This window comes from Aegilops tauschii, chromosome 1 (genome assembly GCF_002575655.3).
Source record: "Aegilops tauschii subsp. strangulata cultivar AL8/78 chromosome 1, Aet v6.0, whole genome shotgun sequence".
In the NCBI taxonomy this organism is placed as follows: domain Eukaryota; kingdom Viridiplantae; phylum Streptophyta; class Magnoliopsida; order Poales; family Poaceae; genus Aegilops; species Aegilops tauschii.
In genome coordinates this window covers 373,964,558-373,984,084 of record NC_053035.3, presented here as the reverse complement: position 1 = coordinate 373,984,084, position 19,527 = coordinate 373,964,558, and the positions used below count along the sequence as shown (strand labels likewise).

Below are 19,527 nucleotides of genomic sequence, written 5' to 3'. Positions count from 1 at the left end.
TCACCCTCGTTGGACGGCGCAATAAGGAGGATCGTGGCTGAGGGAAATGCTTGGCATCAAGCGGAATTACTTAAAGGAGATTGGAGTACGATTGCTGCGGAGCTTCTAAGATGGGTGAGGCGTGAGTAGTCTGTACTAGGAGCTTGTATGTGGGAGTTGGAGCTACGCCCCAGCTTCTATGTAACACAAATTGTGGAATTTGGATTCTTTTACCCCTCCTTCTATAAAATATGATATGCACACTCGTGCATATTCGAGAGAAAAAAAGGATGAAATGTCTTGAGGCTACACAACAAAAAACAAACATGAGGCTTTTTAACACATCCGCTTTTCATCCTGAAAGTCCATGATTTATTTTGTTTGCACAACTCGCGTTTCAACGTATTTCATCCTGAAATGTTACACACATACACATCCCATCCCCATATACCTGTAGATTTAAATTTTGTTTCTTTTTTCAAAAACCGGCCTCCAAAACGCCATCTTTTCACGAGAGACAATTGCTTAAGAAACTGCAGGAGCAACTGAGCCAAGTTAAGACAGGAGAAATAACATGGATCAATCATGGCCATCTTGTTCTTTCCAGGAACGAGGGCGCCACCACCTCATGTCTGAGCAGTGACTCACCTGGGCTCCGGTTGCCGATTCTGCCTAAACCAAAAGGCAGACCCGGCGAAGTAGCACAGCACCGCAAACCTCTCGCGTTTTGTCTTTAGGCCTTCGTGGCGCCCATCCCACATGGCCCCTGCGCCCACGGACTCCCCGGCGCCTCATCCATCCGCATCACCAGATCTTTGGCTACTCGATCGATCGACCGATCGGACGGAGGAATCTATCGCTACTTTGCTGGTAGTAGTAGCAGCGGTTGCTAGTGTGCGAGTGAGGGCAGGGTCACGCACCACCACTCCGCATTGCAAGTGATCAGTGGGTGATGTGACAGGGCCTTCTCCCGTAATTCTTGGCTGGATTGAGCGAGCCTCTCGAACTGTGAAGCACTGTTTCTCCTACCATCCTTGTACATATAAAGAAACTCTCATCTACCCATATACACGTCCCAGGTTAAATTACTACCGACAAAGTGAACGTAAAAATGAAAATGAAAATTTGAAGACGTCGCGGTCGAGCTTGGAACGGCTGCATCCATCAACCCCCACCGGCATCAGCGTAAATACGGTGCCCGTACCAGGGTCTGCTAGCTTGCGACTCCTGCAAGACCAATTATATTTCGCCGGTTTATGGTAGGCGTCTCGTGCGGGGGCAGTGAGGCGCACCGAAAAAAGAAAGGCATGCACGGATGACACAGCGGAGTGGAGAGGCGCACAGCTGTGGGACACGGGCATGGACGGACGGACGGACGGACGTCTAGAAGAAAATCCATGGCCAGGCAGCAGGTCGTGGCCGCTAAAGAGGCGCGGCCAGCCACACCAAGATAAGATACGCATGCACGCACACACAGTAGCTTCTGCCGCCAGCATGCCCGCACGTACCAAACAAGAACCGGAGTTGCGAGCATTTTTTAAATCTCCGGTGATGTCTATGTTTTGTACGTGCGGCTCAGAGTTTGAGCCTGGCTTCGTTGTCAGCAGCCCGACACGTAGTCTATTACATGTAGTAACAATCTTCCAAAGTTCCTAGGCTCGTGTGCTGGAGCTGAGCTTTTTCTAATTTCTAAACGGCAAGGCGTTGCAACCCTCTCGGCATGCTTGAGCTCCATGCTTTCCTCACCCTCCAACCGCCACCAGTACGCACGCACCAGTAGCGCGTGATAACTACGACAGTGATCTGTTAGCTTGGGACTGTAGGTCTACAATGCATGCACTGACCACTCAGGAGGAGGGAGGAAGAAGAAGGAAATTTAAAAGCACTGGATTCTGGGATGTGATGTAGTATCCTACTTGTAGTCCCGCATAGATAGACAGCAGATTGGCAGATTTTATGAGGGAAAGGACCGGTCGATGGATGGAATTCCCGACTCCGCTATCAGATTAGCAATTTCCCAACAGTGCGCGGCCGTGCTTAGTAGTTAGCGTTCATTCATGTCAGGGATGGAACGGCCCACCCTCCTCCTCCCGCGTCCGGCGACGTGCACCATCTTGATTCTTCCAGGGAATATTTATGTGTGCATATATATCTATATGGGCGTGAGACATGGCTGGTGCATGGAGTGCTATTTAAGTTGGTTCGTTGTAGCGCGGAGAAGTTTCGTCTAAGTTTTTGGGGCGTCTCTGTCGATGCCACGGTGTGCAGATTCGGTTGTTCGGAGTTGGCACGCCTATCCTTAGACCAGAATATCGGGTGTCGTAGCCGTCCATCTGAAAAGGCCAATGTCGCGAGGCCTCTCCGTTTCGTCTCGACCGCAAGGAAACGAAACGCAGATTTACAAGTGCCATGCATGCACAGTCAGTCTACTGCTCCCTCCAAATATAACAGCGCTTAAATCACTAACGCTCTTATATTTCTTTATTACAGAGGGAGTACATGATAGGGTATCATTATTCAGTATCATCAATATACCTGGTTTCTCACTCGCAGTCAAAAACAACTACTGTAAGTTGCATCCGAATAGAGTTCCATGGTAGTAGTACTAGGGTACACTATTCCAGCAAGGAAATGACGGCCGCAGCAGTCAGAACACAGAGATTATGACTGTGGCATGCGAATATCTGGCTTTCCTGGCTGGAGTGGAGCCCGGCTGACACAAATGAGTACATTTACAATTTACTACAGGGTAGAAAAAAGGGGTACGCATGCACATGCCATCTCCGAGTGCGAGCTGCTCTTGCTGCGCTGTGTACGCTGGCGATAGGCGAGTACATTGGACTGCCTGCTCTCTTTCGAGCCAGCGTCTTTCACAAACATCAAATCAATTTACTCGTACGTACCACAAACTCCAGATGATTGCATTCAAACGTACAGGAATCTAATCAATGGGTTCGTATCTATGGGGCGCTCGGCATGTCAATCGGGTGGTGTGGATGATGGTTGATGGGGCTGCCGTCCACGGCACCATGCCCGTTGGATCGTCGACTGCCTAGATCAGGTGGACATGATAAGGTTCATTGCAAGTTAAGGCTTTAAATTCACCACATTTGAGGAGAGTACACAAAAAATGTGTGGAGATGAGCAGCAATGACTTGTGGCTGCAACCACACCTGGAAATAGAAATCTTAACTTAGATTTAGAAACTAAACACATTAGCTATCAATGATCACCCAGTGATGGTATGAGTTTGCAAGGTAGAATGTGGAAACAAAATATGCTCAACAATTGTTGACGATGATAAGGGGATGAGTACGCAATGAGAGAACCCGTTGAATAACTTCGACGAGATCAAGCACGATGTATACCGGGTGTACCCAAGTTCAAGGCCCCCGAGATGCGTAAAGCGCCTCATGTCTTGCCCTCTAATCTTTTTCGTCTCAAGGACTACTTATAGGGCTCATTCGCACAATAAAGGACTACTTATAGGGCTCATTCGCAAAATAAAGGACTACTTATAGGGCTCGATTTAGAGAAAAGTACATGATTCTTTTAGAGGATTTGTGGTGGGCAAATTAATCTACATCGAATCTAAAACTGGCATAAACAATAGTGCTTCTCGAGATCGACGTGTCTTGCGTAAATTTTCGCTTGATATGAGCTTTTGCTTTGGTGTGGCATCCAAGTCCTTATACACACACATTGTCTTGACAACCAATGCTTGGTTCTCTTCGAGTGCACTTGCATACGGTTATGATCCAAGAAAAGATGTCAGTTTGAAATCCAGATTTCTCGTGATGCCTTTCATACAACTGGAAGTTCTTTTTCTATATGTCAGTGTGGCGTGTGTTCTAGAAGATTGTCTTCATTTTTGTAGAATGTGTATCTTCAATTCGGAAAATATCAGCAAAGATCCACCCCTAGAGGACACGGGTGATAGTTTATAAGCTGAAGTGGCTGAAATAAATGACATCATTCCAATGGCTAGTTCTTTTTGAAGCTTTTCCAGATTTTCCGAAAGTTTATCAAATATTTGAATTTTTTCCATGATTTTTTGAAAGTTATTAAGATATACGATTTGCAGTGAGAGGCGAAGGATGGTAAATTCTAAATCAGAGACGTTTTATCTGGTTTGAGAGCTAAAATTAACATTAATAACCCCATATAAACATCAATGTGGATGGGTCAATTTTGCCCCATGGCGGTCTGATCTCATGGGCGCAGCTTCACATTAGATGGCTCTTGCAACGTTGCTTGCATACCAAGCATGTCAAGACATCTTCTGTTAGAATCTTTTTGTATTGTATGCCAAAGTATATGCTACCTAGCAGTGAAAAGATAACTCCTTCAAAAAAGCAAGGCATGCTTGAAACGCAGGAAATCAAAATGCATGACTTGGAAAAACATAGGAATTGAGTTGTCGTGTATGGATGTACCGTAGATTCCTACAGGAACGAAACCACGAGAAAACTTTAAAAATGTCGTTTGAATGTCATGGAGGGTAAGCACATAAATTGTAGGCACAGAGATAAGGTATATAGGGTTCCCCGAATACCTATACAAGATAGTGATGGTGATTCCATTGTTGCAAATAGCAGCAAAGATTTTATTTAATATAAATAGTTGCAAACAGCATCAATATCATTAGATTCGTCGTGGAATGCAGTTTCATATTATATATATTTAGCATTGTATTGATATTGTTCAATATAAACTTGATCAAACTATGTAAAGTTTGATTTGACACAGATTTTATACGCGGATTAATAAAAAGAAACGGTGGGAGTTTTTCTATACACTTTTCCTATGTTTCAAACGGGTCCAAGAAACGATCTAAACCCGGATCACCTGCGTTTCAATAACAATAATAATGTCTCTCTTTTTAAGACTGCTCCCCAAAGTAAAGCCAAGCCAAGCCCAGCTCAAGGACGGGCACGGGCGGTAAAAAGAAGAAAAGAACAGCGACGCCACGTCAGTTCCTCTGACACCATCTGACGCAGAGGAGGAGAGAGAAGCAGAAAATTTACCCAACGGCGACAAGCTTGGGCAAAGAGGCCCACGGCGTCGCAGGGCAGCCAGCGATGTGTGATGGCGGGCCAGCGAAGGGGCCCTCATCAACTCGCAGTGGCGCACCTGATGCCAACTCCACCAACCCTATCTTGTCCGATTACGTCCGTTTGGAGTAAAACGGACGAATAGCACGGTCCGACGCGCGGCCTCAAACGGACAAATGTCCGGATTCCGTCCTTTTTGGCCCATCCCTGACCTAAACTTGCGCTCGGTTTGGGGTGAAACGGACGCGCGCAGACGGCCTCGACGCACGCCCTTGCCCCTCTCCCCCCGTGGCCCGCCTGTCGGGGACACTATCAGTCCGTCCGCTCCCAACGCTTCACCCTCTCTCCCCGCCCCGCCCCGCCGCCGGCGCCGCCGCTATTCTCCGGCCGCCTCCTCACCGCGCAGCCCCCGGCCGTCCATACCAAACCACGTCTCGACATGGCCGCCACCACGCCCGCGCTTTCGCCGTAGTTTTGGCCGTCGATCGGAGGAGGTTTGGCCGTCGCTGTCTTTGCCGCTGGCAGAGGGGACACGACTGCCAGCGACGTACCACGGCGACCGAGGCAGATTCCGACAAGAGCTCCAGAGCGGCCTCTTCGCCACCACGGCAACCACCCCTATTGCGTCGAGGTGATCATCGCGGCCTCTTCGCCACCACGACCGCAAGGTGTTCGACATTTTGCCAACAAAGGTATGGACAGTGGAGACGAGTTTTTCTTCCATCATTTCCTTTGTTCATCGGACGATTCGTCGTCGGATGATGAAGATCTTGTGATGGATGCACTGGTCGTTCACGACCATATTCAACGGCAGCTTCGTCGGTACAGGGGGTCACTCCCTGGCCGTGCTCCCAACCTGAACCGCAACAGGGAGAGAGGCCACGCCCTGCTCTATGTTGATTACTTTGCCAACACCCCGCTCTTCAAGCCGGATAAATTTCATCGCCGTTTTCGTATGGCAAGGCATGTGTTCAATCGTATCCGAGAGGGAGTGATTGCTCATGACCTATACTTCGAGTGTAAGACAGATGCCCTTGGCAAGCTTGGATTCTCCTCTTACCAGAAATGCGCCGCGGCCATCCGCATGCTTGCATATGGAATTCCAGGCGATCTGGTGGATGAGTATGTGCGTATGAGTGAGACAACATGTCTGATGTCAATGTACAAGTTTTGCCAGGCTGTGATCGAGGTGTTTGGCCCAGAGTGCTTGAGGCAGCCAACTGCCGCTGATACAGAGAGACTGTTGGCGACCAACGCAGCTAGAGGTTTTCCAGGCATGCTAGGCAGTATAGATTGTATGCACTGGGAGTGGAAGAACTGTCCATTTGCTTGGCAGGGCCAGTACAAGGGGCATGTCAACGCGTGCACTGTCATATTAGAAGCGGTGGCTTCGCAGGATCTTTGGATATGGCATTCTTTCTTCGACATGGTAGGTTCTCACAATGATATCAACGTGCTGCAGCGTTCTCCAGTCTTCGCAAGGCTTGCAGAAGGCCACTCCCCACCTGTCAACTTTGAGATCAACGGCCACCAGTACAACAAGGGATACTATCTAGCTGATGGTATATATCCTTAGTGGTCAACTTTTGTAAAGACAATCTCGAAACCCCAAGGTGAGAAGAGAAAGAGATTTGCCCAAATGCAAGAGAGTGCTAGAAAGGATGTAGAACGTGCTTTCGGTGTGCTTCAATCCCGGTGGGGTATCGTTCGAAACCCTGCACTGTCATGGGATGAAAGGAAGCTTTGGGAGGCGATGACTGCTTGTGTGATCATGCACAACATGATCGTCGAGGACGAGCGTGATGAGAGTATCTTCAACCAAGGATTTGATTATCAAGGGGAAAATATTGAGCCCCTGCACCAAGACCCGGCCACATTTGAACAATTTGTGCAATTCCACCGTGAGATGCGTGATTGGCACAGTCATTTGAATCTTCAAAATAATTTGGTTGAGCACGTGTGGGATCACATTGGCAACCAATAGATGTATTGGTTCATTTTATGTTCAGTCAAGACAATTTCAATTTGGTTGTAAAACTATTTTATTAAGGACAATTTTAATTTGGTTGTAAAACTATTTTAATTTTCAGACAAATATTTGGACGTGCAAACTAGTTTTGATGAGAATATGGACATTTTTGGCCCTGATAGGGCAAACGGATGCAGCCGCGCGCTGGCGCATGGCCACCGCATCCCAGGACACGCCCGGACACGACCCAAAATCCCTACCCAAACGGACAGAATCCGAATAAAATGAACGTCCATTTAGGCTCGCGCGGTGGAGTTGGCCTGTCGGCCTCCCTTTCCGCCTCCACCGCTCTGTGATTTCGCATTTCCGGCATGCCGTGATCTCGCGTCTGACAGCCGAGGCGTGCCGCAGCGTCCGTCGGATCGCTTGTCAATTTCCGGAAAAATGCGTGGGTCCCGCGGGAATCTCGATGCTTATTCAAGTCCGCCAGATATATCCCTGTCTCTCTGATGTTGCGAACGCCAAGCTGAAAATTAATTTCGAACGTATAGTAATAACTCGGGGCCGCTGTTTGATGCGATGCAGATGGCATTCTTCGTTAACAAACTTCACCAAAGATCTGAGAAGCAATACCTGATTCGGCAGGAAGTCCAGCGGGGCCAACGGCCGCACGCATTGTCAAATTTTGGGTCATCGGTTTCTTGGTACCAAATCCCATCAATCAATCAATCGAAGCTCCTCTCTGTTTTAGATACATGGCGATGGTTACTATTTTCCCGCGGCTTTTAAACAAAAGGTTACGAGCAGTGGCACCTTTTCCCCCCTCTCCCGCTAAGATCTCGGCGGCAAGTTGAAACGTGCGCTCGCCGACCGATTAGCCACCCTCTCCCCTCCCCTCGCGCACAGTACCCCTGGAAGATTTGGGGGCTTGACCCGCCGGCCGTGGTACGTCCGTCCACCAATTAACCGGGAATAAGAGAGGAAACAAGTGATCAGTCGCCATGGTTGCGCGTCGCCACTGTGCAGTGCATCCGCGTCACCGCGCTCTTCCCCGCTGCCCGGCCTACGTGGTATTACTACATTACGGAGTCGCGATTCCATGGTGTATATAAAGGAGCTTTGCCTCGTCCTTCTCCCCTCCTCCTGAGAGCTCCGATTCACCACCACTCGACTCGAGCTCTTCTTTTGCGTGAGTGCGTGTGGAGAGAGAAGAGGAGAGGGGAGCAGCCCGTTTCTTGCCGCCCACCTGCCCTTCGCCGGCTCACCTGCGTCGCGGGTACAGTACCACTGCTCGTCCATGGCGACTCCTCTCTTGCTCTTCTTCTTGGCTCCTTTCATTTGGTTCTGGATTCTAGGCTCTGGCGGAGTTGCTCTTGGGGTCATCCATGGCGACCCCTCCGCGTTCTTCTTGGCTCTTATCGTTCGGTTCTGGAGGGAGGTGCCTTCCGCTGTGGTAGCTTCGTTGGTGCTGGCCATGGCGGTCATTTGTTTGCTCTTCTCGTTTTCGAGAGTTGTTCGCGCCGTTGGTGGCGCCCAGCATTTGCTTGATTCGATTCGTCCGTCGTTGCTCTCTTTCTTTTCTTTTTTTCCTTTTTTTTTGTCAGTGGCGATTACGTTTTTCGTGCTGATCAGCGGCAGTCTGATTGTTGTTTCTCCTCTTCCCGAGCAGAACAGAAAAGAAGAAGAAAACAGCGGATCGTTTTCTTTATTGTTTCCCTGATTTTCTAGGCCGGGTCGTGTCACAGCCATGTTTCCATGCATCGGGTCTCCAACCCCAACCCTCTGCTACTCTGCTCTGCCTTCTATTTTATTTTAAAGTTTTTTTTTGCTTCCACAGCCCTCGTTAACACTCGGCCCTCTCGGTTCCCTCCCTCTCCTCCCTGTCCGTCCATGGTGTGTGTGTGTTGATCGATGCCATGCCATTACTACTCTCTCTCTCTCTTCCCCTCCATTTTGTTGCGCGCCTTTGGGTCTTGTTTCATGCCGGTGGCCCGCGCGTCTGACATGACATTGACCCCTGTTCTGTTGCTGTGATTGCAGATGAGAAGGAGCGCACCGGCGGCGGCGGCGGCGGCGGCGTGATCCTCTTCGCTCCTCGCTCCGAGCGGAGGAGAGGCGGGAGAAGAGCAAGGACCGAGCGGGGCCCAGCCCAGGCCCAATGGAGCAGCGCCACCGACCGGCCGCGGCCGCGTAAGATTCCCTGCGACCCCGCCCGCCCCGTTTTAATCAATTAATCCAGAGCTCTTTCCCTTTTCTCGTTCCATGGCCGCGCTGCTCTCGCGCTTCGACTGCCCGCCGACGGCGCCACCGCATGCTGCATTAGATCGACCCCAGCGGACCCGACCGCGACGTGTTGCTTCCCCTTTTATTGCTGCCGGCCGGCGGTGGTGTAGTGGTTGGTAGCTGCGCGCCTCGTAATCTCGCATTAAGAGTTAGTTGCCCGATGTTTCTCGCATTGGCGGTGCTCTTCCCCTCCCTGAGCCCCTGCCGCGTTGACCCCCGTGGACTTGGAGGCTGCTCCATGAATTCATCCATGGACGCATCAGCTTCCTTTTAGCTCCTGGCACTGCCGCCGGCGTGTAAGGGGGATGCCGTTGCCGGCCGCTGATTTCAGCATCCTTTGGCTCATCTCCTGTCGGTCTGAACTCTGAACTTCATTTTTAAACGAACACTAGTGTGCAAGGCTCATGAATGAAGGTTCCAAGTTGTGCTTCGCAACTGCGTACCAAGCAGCCAACCATGCTTCCCTGAATTTGATCCGATCAAAGATTTGTCAGCTGTTAGGTACAAAGCCACCCATGTGATCGGCAATAAACTATGGCGACGCTTTCAATCCCTGAAAGATAGGGCTGGAGAACCGCAAAATACGAGTCGGCACACACAAAACTTTGGAGTTTTCCTTGGTGCTGGTGACACTAGTTTCTTTGGGCCTCTCTGCGGATTGGCAAACATTTTTTGGTGCGGCTCCCTTTCGCATCCAGCGATCGGATATACTGCATTTTCATCCCTTTAAAAAGGGCACACTTTTGGACGCTCCAATGGGGACAGTTATGTGTATTTTTTGGCCCATAAAGGGGGGCCAGGCCTATCAGCATTCCACTTATTTTGATTTCTAGCAAAGCTTAAAGGATGATGTGGTAGCACTACCTGTATATAAAAGGATCGCCTCCTCTACTGATTATTAAGAAGAAAGCAGGAGCCAGAAAATGTTGTTTTCTCCTGGTGTACCTGTTGTATCCTTGCGGTTGTTTCTACAGACATCTATGAGAGATTTGCGACGCTGATGCAGCTTGCGTTTGTGCTTCTTGCCTTTTTAGTTAAAGCATAACTGCTTTCCCTTCGAGAGCTCGCCACCTGTGCCCTACAAATCCTAGTTAACCGGCCCAAGATTATGATGAAAATCTTTTCGTCAAAAGATTATGATTGAAAATAAAAGTGAAAAGCAAGAAAATGACATATACTTAGGAACATCATAACCTGTCATGTCAAACAAGAACTAATCAATTATTTTCAATGGTACTCCAACCTAAGAATATTTTTCTTCTGTGCTTTTTCCTATTTTGGACAAGCATAGTTCTTTTGTGTCAGAATTTTTTTGTGATAGCAGTTACTCACTGATCTTATTACTACCTTATGCAGTGATGACACAACTAAGAGAAGGACCACCAAAAGCAAAAGTTTCAAAGATGTCGAGAACTATGAAGTTCTTGTCCTTGAGAAGAACTGCGGTTGCAAGTTCAAATCCTTGCGCTACTTGCTTATAGCTATTGTTTCTGCGACATTTCTTACCCTCCTGACTCCGACGCTGTACGAGCGCCAGCTACAATCAAGTTCTCGGTGAGTATAAATCATTCAAACAAATCTCAGCAAACTATTTGCGACACGTTAAAAGATGACATACGATGATGTATTCCAGTGGCGGAGCTTAGCACAAGTCTGAGGGGGGCGTGCCCCCCCAGGCAAAACAATGAAGAAATTTTACTATGCAGGGTTTAGATAAGGAAAAATTCAATTCTTTGCCCGCCACTGATGTAAACTATAACTATTATCTCACGCAAGTTCATGTATGCTTTGCAGGTATGTTGATGTTGACTGGATATGGGACAAAACAAGTGCTGATCCGCGATATGTATCATCCGCTGATGTTCAGTGGGCCGATGTATATACAGCTATAGAAGATCTTAGTGCTGGTAACCAAGAGCTCAAAATTGGACTCCTGAATTTTAACAGCACCGAGTATGGCTCTTGGTCGCGCATACTCCCCGAAAGCCATGTTTCGATTATAAGACTTGAGCATGCCAAGGACAGCATTACTTGGCCTAAACTATATCCTGAATGGATAGATGAGGAGGAAGAATCTGAGATACCTTCCTGTCCATCATTTCCAGAGCCTAATGTCCGAAGAGGCGCGTGGTTTGATGTTATTGCTGTGAAACTTCCCTGTACAAGGGTGGCTGGTTGGTCAAGAGATGTTGCAAGGCTTCATTTGCAGCTCTCTGCGGCAAAACTGGCCGTGACTTCTTCAAGAGGCAACCGGAAGGTCCATGTGCTCTTTGTGACGGACTGCTTCCCCATCCCCAACCTCTTCCCCTGCAAGAACCTTGTGAAGCATGAAGGCAATGCTTGGTTGTATAGGCCTGATTTGAAAGCAGTAAGGGAGAAGCTTAGGCTTCCTGTTGGATCATGCGAGCTTGCTATTCCACTTAAAGCAAAAGGTTTGTTGCTTTTTAGTCAATGTTTAGTCTACGTTTCTCATTTCCGTGCACCTGTTCTTCTTTAAAACCAATTAAGATATGCATATCAAGTGACCTAGTATAGTAATGCTCTAGAAAGATGATACCCAGTAGAACTAATTTCAGCAGAAGTAGCATCTAATGTTGTCAGAGAAGTTCAACACGTTAAATTTTTTTGGATACTTTTACTAAGGTCTATTCTCTAGGAATGCATATAGAGTGGTCCTTGTTATATTAAGATTAAAATTCAGTAGAATGGGCCCTGTTAGATTTTGCATGTTTTCAGCATAAGATTAGAATTCAGTAGATAACATCTATTCTTACTGGTGCAGCAAGACTTTTCTCGGTAGACCGAAGAAGAGAAGCATATGCGACTATACTGCATTCAGCAAGTGAATATGTATGTGGTGCTATCACAGCAGCTCAGAGCATCCGGCAAGCAGGATCAACTAGGGACTTGGTTATCCTTGTTGATAACACCATAAGTGACCACCACCGGAGAGGCTTGGAAGCTGCAGGCTGGAAGGTCAGAATAATTGAAAGGATCAGGAACCCAAAAGCCGAGCGTGATGCCTACAATGAATGGAACTACAGCAAGTTCAGGTTATGGCAGCTGACGGACTACGACAAGATCATATTCATAGATGCTGACCTCCTCATCCTGAGGAATGTGGACTTCCTGTTTGCAATGCCAGAGATCACCGCGACCGGCAACAACGCGACCCTCTTCAACTCCGGCGTCATGGTCATCGAGCCCTCAAACTGCACGTTCCAGCTGCTGATGGAGCACATCAATGAGATCACGTCGTACAACGGCGGTGACCAGGGGTACCTGAATGAGATATTCACATGGTGGCACCGCATCCCGAAGCACATGAACTTCCTGAAGCACTTCTGGGAGGGCGACAGCGAGGAGGCCAAGGCGAAGAAGACCCAGCTGTTTGGCGCCGACCCGCCGAACCTCTACGTGCTTCACTACCTGGGCCTGAAGCCATGGCTGTGCTTCAGGGACTACGACTGCAACTGGAACAACTTCATGATGCGCGAGTTCGCAAGCGACGTCGCGCACAGCCGGTGGTGGAAGACGCACGACAAGATGCCCCGGAAGCTCCAGTCCTACTGCCTTCTGAGGACAAGGCAGAAGGCTGGGCTGGAGTGGGACCGGAGGCAGGCGGAGAAGGCGAACCTGGAGGATGGGCATTGGCGGCGGAACATCACCGATCCGAGGCTCAAGACCTGCTTCGAGAAGTTTTGCTTCTGGGAGAGCATGCTGTGGCACTGGGGCGAGGCGAAGAACCAGACGAAGAGCATCCCCGCGCCGGCGACGCCTGCGACGATGAGCTTGTCAAGCTCGTGAGCTGTGTAGATAGCCCGAGATATTTATACAGAAGAAAAGCTTCATCATATGTATAGCACCGTACCTGCATAGCAGCAGCTTGTATAGGTAGCTATGCTTAGGGCCTTCCCCACACAAATACAAACCCTCCTCTGTTGCCGTCCTCCTGGCTGCAGCTCTCATCTGGCAGCCTTGGTGGTGGCCAACAATTCTTTTGGGTTGGTTTAGCTAATAAGTTATCTGTGTATGTAAATTCTCTTACTAAGAACACGGAATGTTTTTTCACGACAAGGAAAGCTAATGGCAGTGGTACTCTCTCCCGTTCCAAATTATTGAAGTTCTAATTTTGTTCTAACTCAAACTTCTTTAAGTTTGCCCAAGTCCATACAAAAATATATCAACATGTTTGACATATTCCTGCGCATCAACTGAATTCCATACCCAGAAATTTAACTTGGTAGTTTGGAGCAAATCATATCCCTGGGCACCAACTGATCGTTATACCGTGTCCAGAATTTAACTATGTACAGGTCAGTGGGAAAAAAAACATACGTAGGTACAAACTTTTTGCGCTCGTCATGACAAAGAACATATATATATATATTTATACAACGTGTGATGTGAGCTGTTAGTACATACAGACTGAAGCACATGTTTTCACAACGTATAAATTGAATCGAAAGAAGCATGCACAAAATGTGATGCTTTCTTTTCATCGACAGTCTGAAGGACCGATACAAAATCTACACCTCGGAATGAATGCATCACCTTGTACAAGAGAGAAAAGAATGCAGAGGTCCAGTTAAACCAACTATCATACTGAGCTATTTCCAGGGCATGTGTTGCTCTTCTATAGCTGACAAAACCGAAGATGGGAATGTACGTACGGGGCAAAAGACGAAAAAAGAGTCAGTCACCCTGCCATCTTTCGCCAACCTGTAGATTTCAGACATGAAGAAAGGTCAACTCATCATCCAATAACAATGAACATGTTCAACTGCATCGGTACAATTTAATGATCAAGCTTTATACTCTTGGAGTAAAATTTTCTGAAGCACTACCAAAGATACAGTCGATAAGAGTCACTTGGTCATTTGACATTTTCTGAAGCACTACCAAAGGTACAGTGGATAAGAGTCACTTGGTCATCTGACTTCCTTCACTAGGTTATCATGGGGTTAACTATAATATTCTACACCATCTGCTTTGAGTATGAGTGTGAATTCTTTGGTCATGTGACCCATTGTGGTTGTGTATAATTGACAAATGTTTATTCGTTGTATATGAAGTCTCGGAAATTTAATATCACTGCAGATGCAGTGGATGGAAAAGGGATAAACTGAACACTGTCATTATGAGAGAGCAACCTGTGATATGGATTTTTCTCTCTCTAGCAATATACACCATTTTGCTTCTAGTAGTCAAAGAAATGAAGATACACATTGGCATAAATGCAAACTCACCATTTGTAAAAAGGTATGAAAATACTAGTTCATTCCAAGCATCTGGAACTCCAGGGAGACACCAGTGACTGCAATCAAGTATAGTGGGAGGATAACTCCAAGCGCCAACATGAGCATCTGTTCTGAAGGCACCCATCAAAGTTACATTTAGAACAGTAATTGGAACATTCATGCTCGCCACAACATCACCAAGTATATCCCCAAGCTCACTCTTGTCATTTCCTTTTGCCTCAGGTGAAGGCTTTTCTGTAACTTCACATATCGTTTGGTTCAAGTCACTGTAACATGGGACAAGTTTTTGTTAGTTCTTAGAGAAAAGATACAGCATAGCAAGGAAAGAATTATGAGAACAGGAGAAATGAAGATAGTATTCTGCAAACAGTATTCAACTACTTGAAGTGGTGTAACCAGATGGTGGACCCAATGCAATAGAATCACAATTTGATCCTGGAACCTTAAGGAATATTCAAACACAAGATTCTCAGTGAAACTGTGCAGACACGTGATGTCCCCTCTTGCTCCAGAATAAAACATACTATCATAACAACGAGTTTCTTCAATTGATATAATGAAGTGTATGAAATAATTTTGAGTCAGGGACATCTGTAGCCTAATATCCGTTGCTAATCTTACATGTTCCCTCAAACATTAAATAAAAGAAGAAAAGGCTATTCCTTATACACAGAGTTGGGATTCGGTGAAATCAAGTTGCTATATATGCCTCGGTGGAGTTCAAAGAGCCACGTCTGTATCGACAATGTATAACAGAGTGTAAATTCGAAATTGGACAGATGACATATGGAATGCATTTTTTGGTTAAATTGACAGAGATATCAGCCACATAAGTATTTGATACCATACTAATTAAACCGGTGCAATTATCTACCTCCCTACTATTCAAGTTAGGTAATATCAACTAATAGGATTTTAGTTTAGACAGGTGTCTTACTTAGATATTTTGGACCTTGTGGTGTTTGGACGCAGATAAAGATCGTCAACACCTAAATTCTATATATAATGTAAAGATATTTCTGTTCACTATCATATATCAGACAATCATAAATGATTTGTATCCTTTTCTAACAATTACAAAAATAAATCAAAACATTTTTCACAAAGTTTCTTATGATTAAACTGCCTGCACAGTATACTAAATCTAAATATAACTTCAAATTATACTGACGAAACAGAAAGTAAAGGCTGTACGCAAGAGAAGAACTCTCTCTGTATGTCTATAATAAAACACACCTCCAATGAGATGGCTCATATGTGCGGAAGAACACATGTGTTCGGTTTAGATCAACTCTTTTTTCCACCCAAGAAGCCCAAGTCTGCAGTGCCATCCTGAAAGCAGCATCAATGGTTGTACCTAGTTTGAGAGCACGTCCAGCCTGAAAATAGCAACCCCTGTTGGGAAGAACAAGTCAGATCAAACTCGGACGTCGAACAAACTAGGATACTCTTAAGTTTGATTTAATTCACATATGTAAATAATGATGAATATGATTAAGAGAGGGAAAAAAAGGTTGTGCTAGTAGTCAATGAGTTGATGTAAGAACAAGGAAATACTAACTTGGGTAATTGTGTGCTAGTTTTTGGCCAAATATCACAAAAACTATGTAATGTACCCACAATCACCAGAGACTAGCTAACCACTAACTTGAAAAAGAAAAGCATGCTGAATGGAAGACACATAACATCCAGCAAACAGCATCTGCTAAGTCATCACCTGTTCATATTGTCAATTAGCAATGCCATTACCATTAGCCCCTGCTTAACCAATGTCACGCCCATGCCTGTGATGAGCAGGAAGATAGGCTAGGGGCACGACACTGTTTTGCAGCTTTATGCTCAGGTTGGCATAAAAGAAGCTTAGTGAAGGACAATAATAAGGTAAAAATGTTGGGAAACTGAAGAAGGGTGAGGGGGTGGATCACGGCTAGTGGAACTAGCGCTAAGGTTTGTAAGAGGACCTTTATGAGGTAGATCAACTGGGGAGGGTAATGTGATATGCATGAAGGGATGTCTAATCGTAAATTTTTCCCTGTCTTACTATCTCTTGATTGGTTCTTCCATTAACACATTATGTTCCCTCTGACTTATTAGCACAACTCATCCCATCCCAGTACCAAATTTGCTGTTCATATTCGCACCTAAGCGGCATCTTGCTGTTAGAACAGAATATGAGTAACCATGGTATTGCTATTTTCCTCTCGTTTCCATGATTTTAGAACCATGGCATTGCTAGAATATGAAAATAATTGGTGTCTTACTGTTAGAACAGGATATGAGTATAACCGTGACATTGTCATTTTCCTCTCATTTCCATGTATACATTTGATTTGAGGTGCATAGAAGCAAGAGCTGAGTTAGGCTCAAGCTTGCAGTTGTTGTGTTTCTCGCTGTACTTATTTTTTTAAGTTGATATCAGAAAGAAGTTGTACAAAATCATATTAATCTGCTAAGTAAAAGTGAATTAAATGTTTTTCCTCTCAAATTTCATCTCATATGTTCAGGAATGCAGATACATATTTGTTTGCAACTTGATAGGGAAAAAAACAGGTAGCCAAACACCCAGTTACCTAAAACAAACTTAACCAAATTCATAATCCACAGTGATGGCAAATGGATCCTTGGGATACAAATACTTAAAGTAGGAAACATCATTGAAATGGAGTTTGTATTACCTATTCATACTGGTTTTTGTGCCCAATTCAACTAATTACATATACACACGCATTAAATACGATTTTAATGAAATATGAGAAGATGAACAAGATACTTACAGTACTGAAAACACACATTTATCATGGTTAGAATTAGAACTAAACGAGCATAGCAAAACAGAGCAAGAAATCTTACGTATTAAACAATTTGGTGGGAGTCCACCAGTGGCCGGTGTTGAAAATCAGAACATCGGCGTTCACCCATTTCCGACTGATATTATCCATCTTGTCCAGCCTCAGAGTCGATTTGACCCTCTTGGGCGCATGCCTGGGCGCAGGGCGCTGCTCGACAAGGAACACGGACCGGAAGAACTCCACGGTGAGGTCGAAGGACGCAAACTTCACACCCAGGAACCGTATGGTCTTGCTGATCTCGTTCCCGTTCACCTCGTAGACGGTCTTGGGATCCTCCACCCCGGGCATGAGCATGCAGATGAAGGACTCCCACTGTGTGCGGCTCATGGAATCCCCGACGAAGACGACACGCTTCCCCCTGAGCCGCTCAAGCGCGGCGCTGGCGGTGAACCTCGGCACGTCGCAGCGGCGCGGCCTCCACCGCCATTTGAGGTAGCCGGTGTCCTCCCTGCCATTGGCCAGGCAGTTGAACCCCTTCTCCGCGAAGGGGCACTCAGAGCTGTTGTAGAGCGGGTAGGTAGCGTCGGGGACCCAGTTGCCGTCGAACACGTCGCACGCCCCGAGGTCCTCCCCGACGAACCCGGCCACGGCCTGGCTCCGCCCCAGGTAGCGGAGGACGTAGAGGTAGAGCGCGCAGGAGAGCGCGAGCGCCACGGAGGCGACGGAGAAGGCGAGGGCGACTCGCTCCAGCGACGGGCCCGAGGCCCCCCACCACCTGCGCTGCGCCGCCGCCGCCGCGGACACCCTCGGGCTCCCGGGCAGGGCGCCGCCGCCGCCCCTCTGAGCGGCGCGACCCGAGCCGCTCCGGCTAGTGCTGGCGCTCACCATCTCCCGCCCGCCGCCAGATCTCCCATCCCTTGACCCGCCAAATCGGCCCGCCTCGCCGGAGTGGAACCGTGCGGAGACCAGACCACCCCACGTCGGCACCGCCCTGGGGAGGAGAGGTCTCCGCGCGCGTGGTGGCGGTGGCGGTGGCGCGAGTTGACTCGCAAACTTGGTATAAACCTCACGGCGGGGAGTCCCCGGCACGGCGAGGGGGAGGCGGTTGCTGGCTCGGGCGGCGGGTAGGGAGGGCGGGTGCGATCTGCGGCTGCTGTCACTGACGTGTGGGGTTTGGAGTTTGGGTGGCCCGCGTGGCCGGGAGCGAAGTGGAGATGCGGGGGGCACGTTGGTGCCGCTGCTGTGTTGTGTGCGCGATACGGGGCGCGCAGAAGGCTTCTGTAATTAGTAGCAGTTTTATTACTCTTTCTGTTGCGGGAAGAATACTCGAACGGACAGCTTGCCCACCTGATGTGAACCTTTTTGGTGCTCCGATTATCATTCCTCGCTTCTACTAATATTTTTCTGCTCTATCTACAGGTTTGATCGGCAGGTACGGACAACCACCCACAGACGAGAGAGGCATAAGAAAAGAAAATGGAGACTGCCGGACTGTGATACTGCAAAGGATTCTCCGTGACAGCAGCAAACAACTGAGATGTGTTTTCCTCGCTGGATGGATAAAATACTTTAATGTTGTCAAGTAGGACTTTGGTTGCACCTGCATACTGGTAGTGCATTGCTGGCTGCCTTTTTGTTCACCGGTTTTTTCCTTCAGGGTAAAGGAGATTTTTATTTCATAAGATCACTGTGTTACAGTCGAGACGCCACACAACCTCCATGCAGTGGGGGGGGGGGGGGGGGGGGGGCTGAGTGTAACCACTTTATCAGTACTACTGTCGATGCGGCTATAGTTGGTCAATCGATGTTTAACTCTATTTTGACTGGTGAATTTTCTATGGAATAAACTCCCTTCCTCATATCAAGTCTTTAATCTCCAATGTGAGGTGTCCGTATGCCGAGCGATTTAGTCCATCACTTGATAATATAGATAGCGCTTCAGAGAAATCCGACTGGACAACGATTGAGAGTTTCGGCCATCCCTTGCATGAGAGCAGGAACTTCTGCCTCCAAAGAATCATTGCAACGGAAGATAAAGCGATAAGCGGCACAAATGACACTCCCAGCATCATCTCTGAGAACCATACTTGCAGCCTACGAACCATCTGACTCCATGAAGGAGCCATCGGCAGAGAGAGCGGCATATCCGGCCGACAGGGCGACCACGGCGGTTCAAGCGCACAGGTCTTCTC

The 19,527-nt window shown here is 47.5% G+C and overlaps 2 protein-coding genes and 1 non-coding gene across 7 annotated transcripts; 2 read left to right on the top strand and 1 right to left on the bottom strand.

Annotated features, from left to right (window-relative positions):
* The first annotated feature begins 5,727 nt into the window (after window positions 1-5,727).
* Window positions 5,728-7,017, top strand: LOC109785988 (uncharacterized). The gene has a single exon (XR_012194992.1). It is a non-coding gene; the product is annotated as an uncharacterized protein (transcript).
* Window positions 7,018-7,825: 808 nt separating this feature from the next.
* LOC109785983 (UDP-glucuronate:xylan alpha-glucuronosyltransferase 1) lies at window positions 7,826-13,367 on the top strand. Of its 5 annotated transcripts, none has more exons than XM_073498455.1 (5): window positions 7,826-7,947; window positions 9,043-9,192; window positions 10,642-10,839; window positions 11,080-11,717; window positions 12,068-13,367. In XM_073498455.1, exons 2-5 carry the CDS (start codon window positions 9,161-9,163, stop codon window positions 13,090-13,092), a joined length of 1,893 nt encoding a protein of 630 aa, XP_073354556.1. In that variant the 5' UTR covers window positions 7,826-7,947; window positions 9,043-9,160; the 3' UTR covers window positions 13,093-13,367. The 5 variants fall into 5 exon arrangements, with proteins under 5 accessions (XP_073354556.1, XP_020200156.1, XP_073354558.1 ...); XM_020344567.4 differs by having other exon boundaries at window positions 7,868-8,278; XM_073498457.1 differs by lacking the exons at window positions 7,826-7,947; window positions 9,043-9,192 and adding exons at window positions 8,300-8,440; window positions 8,840-8,895.
* A 283-nt stretch (window positions 13,368-13,650) lies between these two features.
* On the bottom strand, window positions 13,651-18,612 carry LOC109785982 (protein trichome berefringence-like 7). Its single transcript, XM_020344566.4, has 4 exons — window positions 17,397-18,612; window positions 15,783-15,941; window positions 14,535-14,812; window positions 13,651-14,007 (listed from the first exon to the last, which is right to left on the bottom strand). The coding sequence occupies exons 1-4, from the start codon at window positions 18,221-18,223 to the stop codon at window positions 13,985-13,987; spliced, it is 1,287 nt and encodes a 428-aa protein (XP_020200155.1). The 5' UTR covers window positions 18,224-18,612; the 3' UTR covers window positions 13,651-13,984.
* Between the last annotated feature and the right edge of the window lie 915 nt (window positions 18,613-19,527).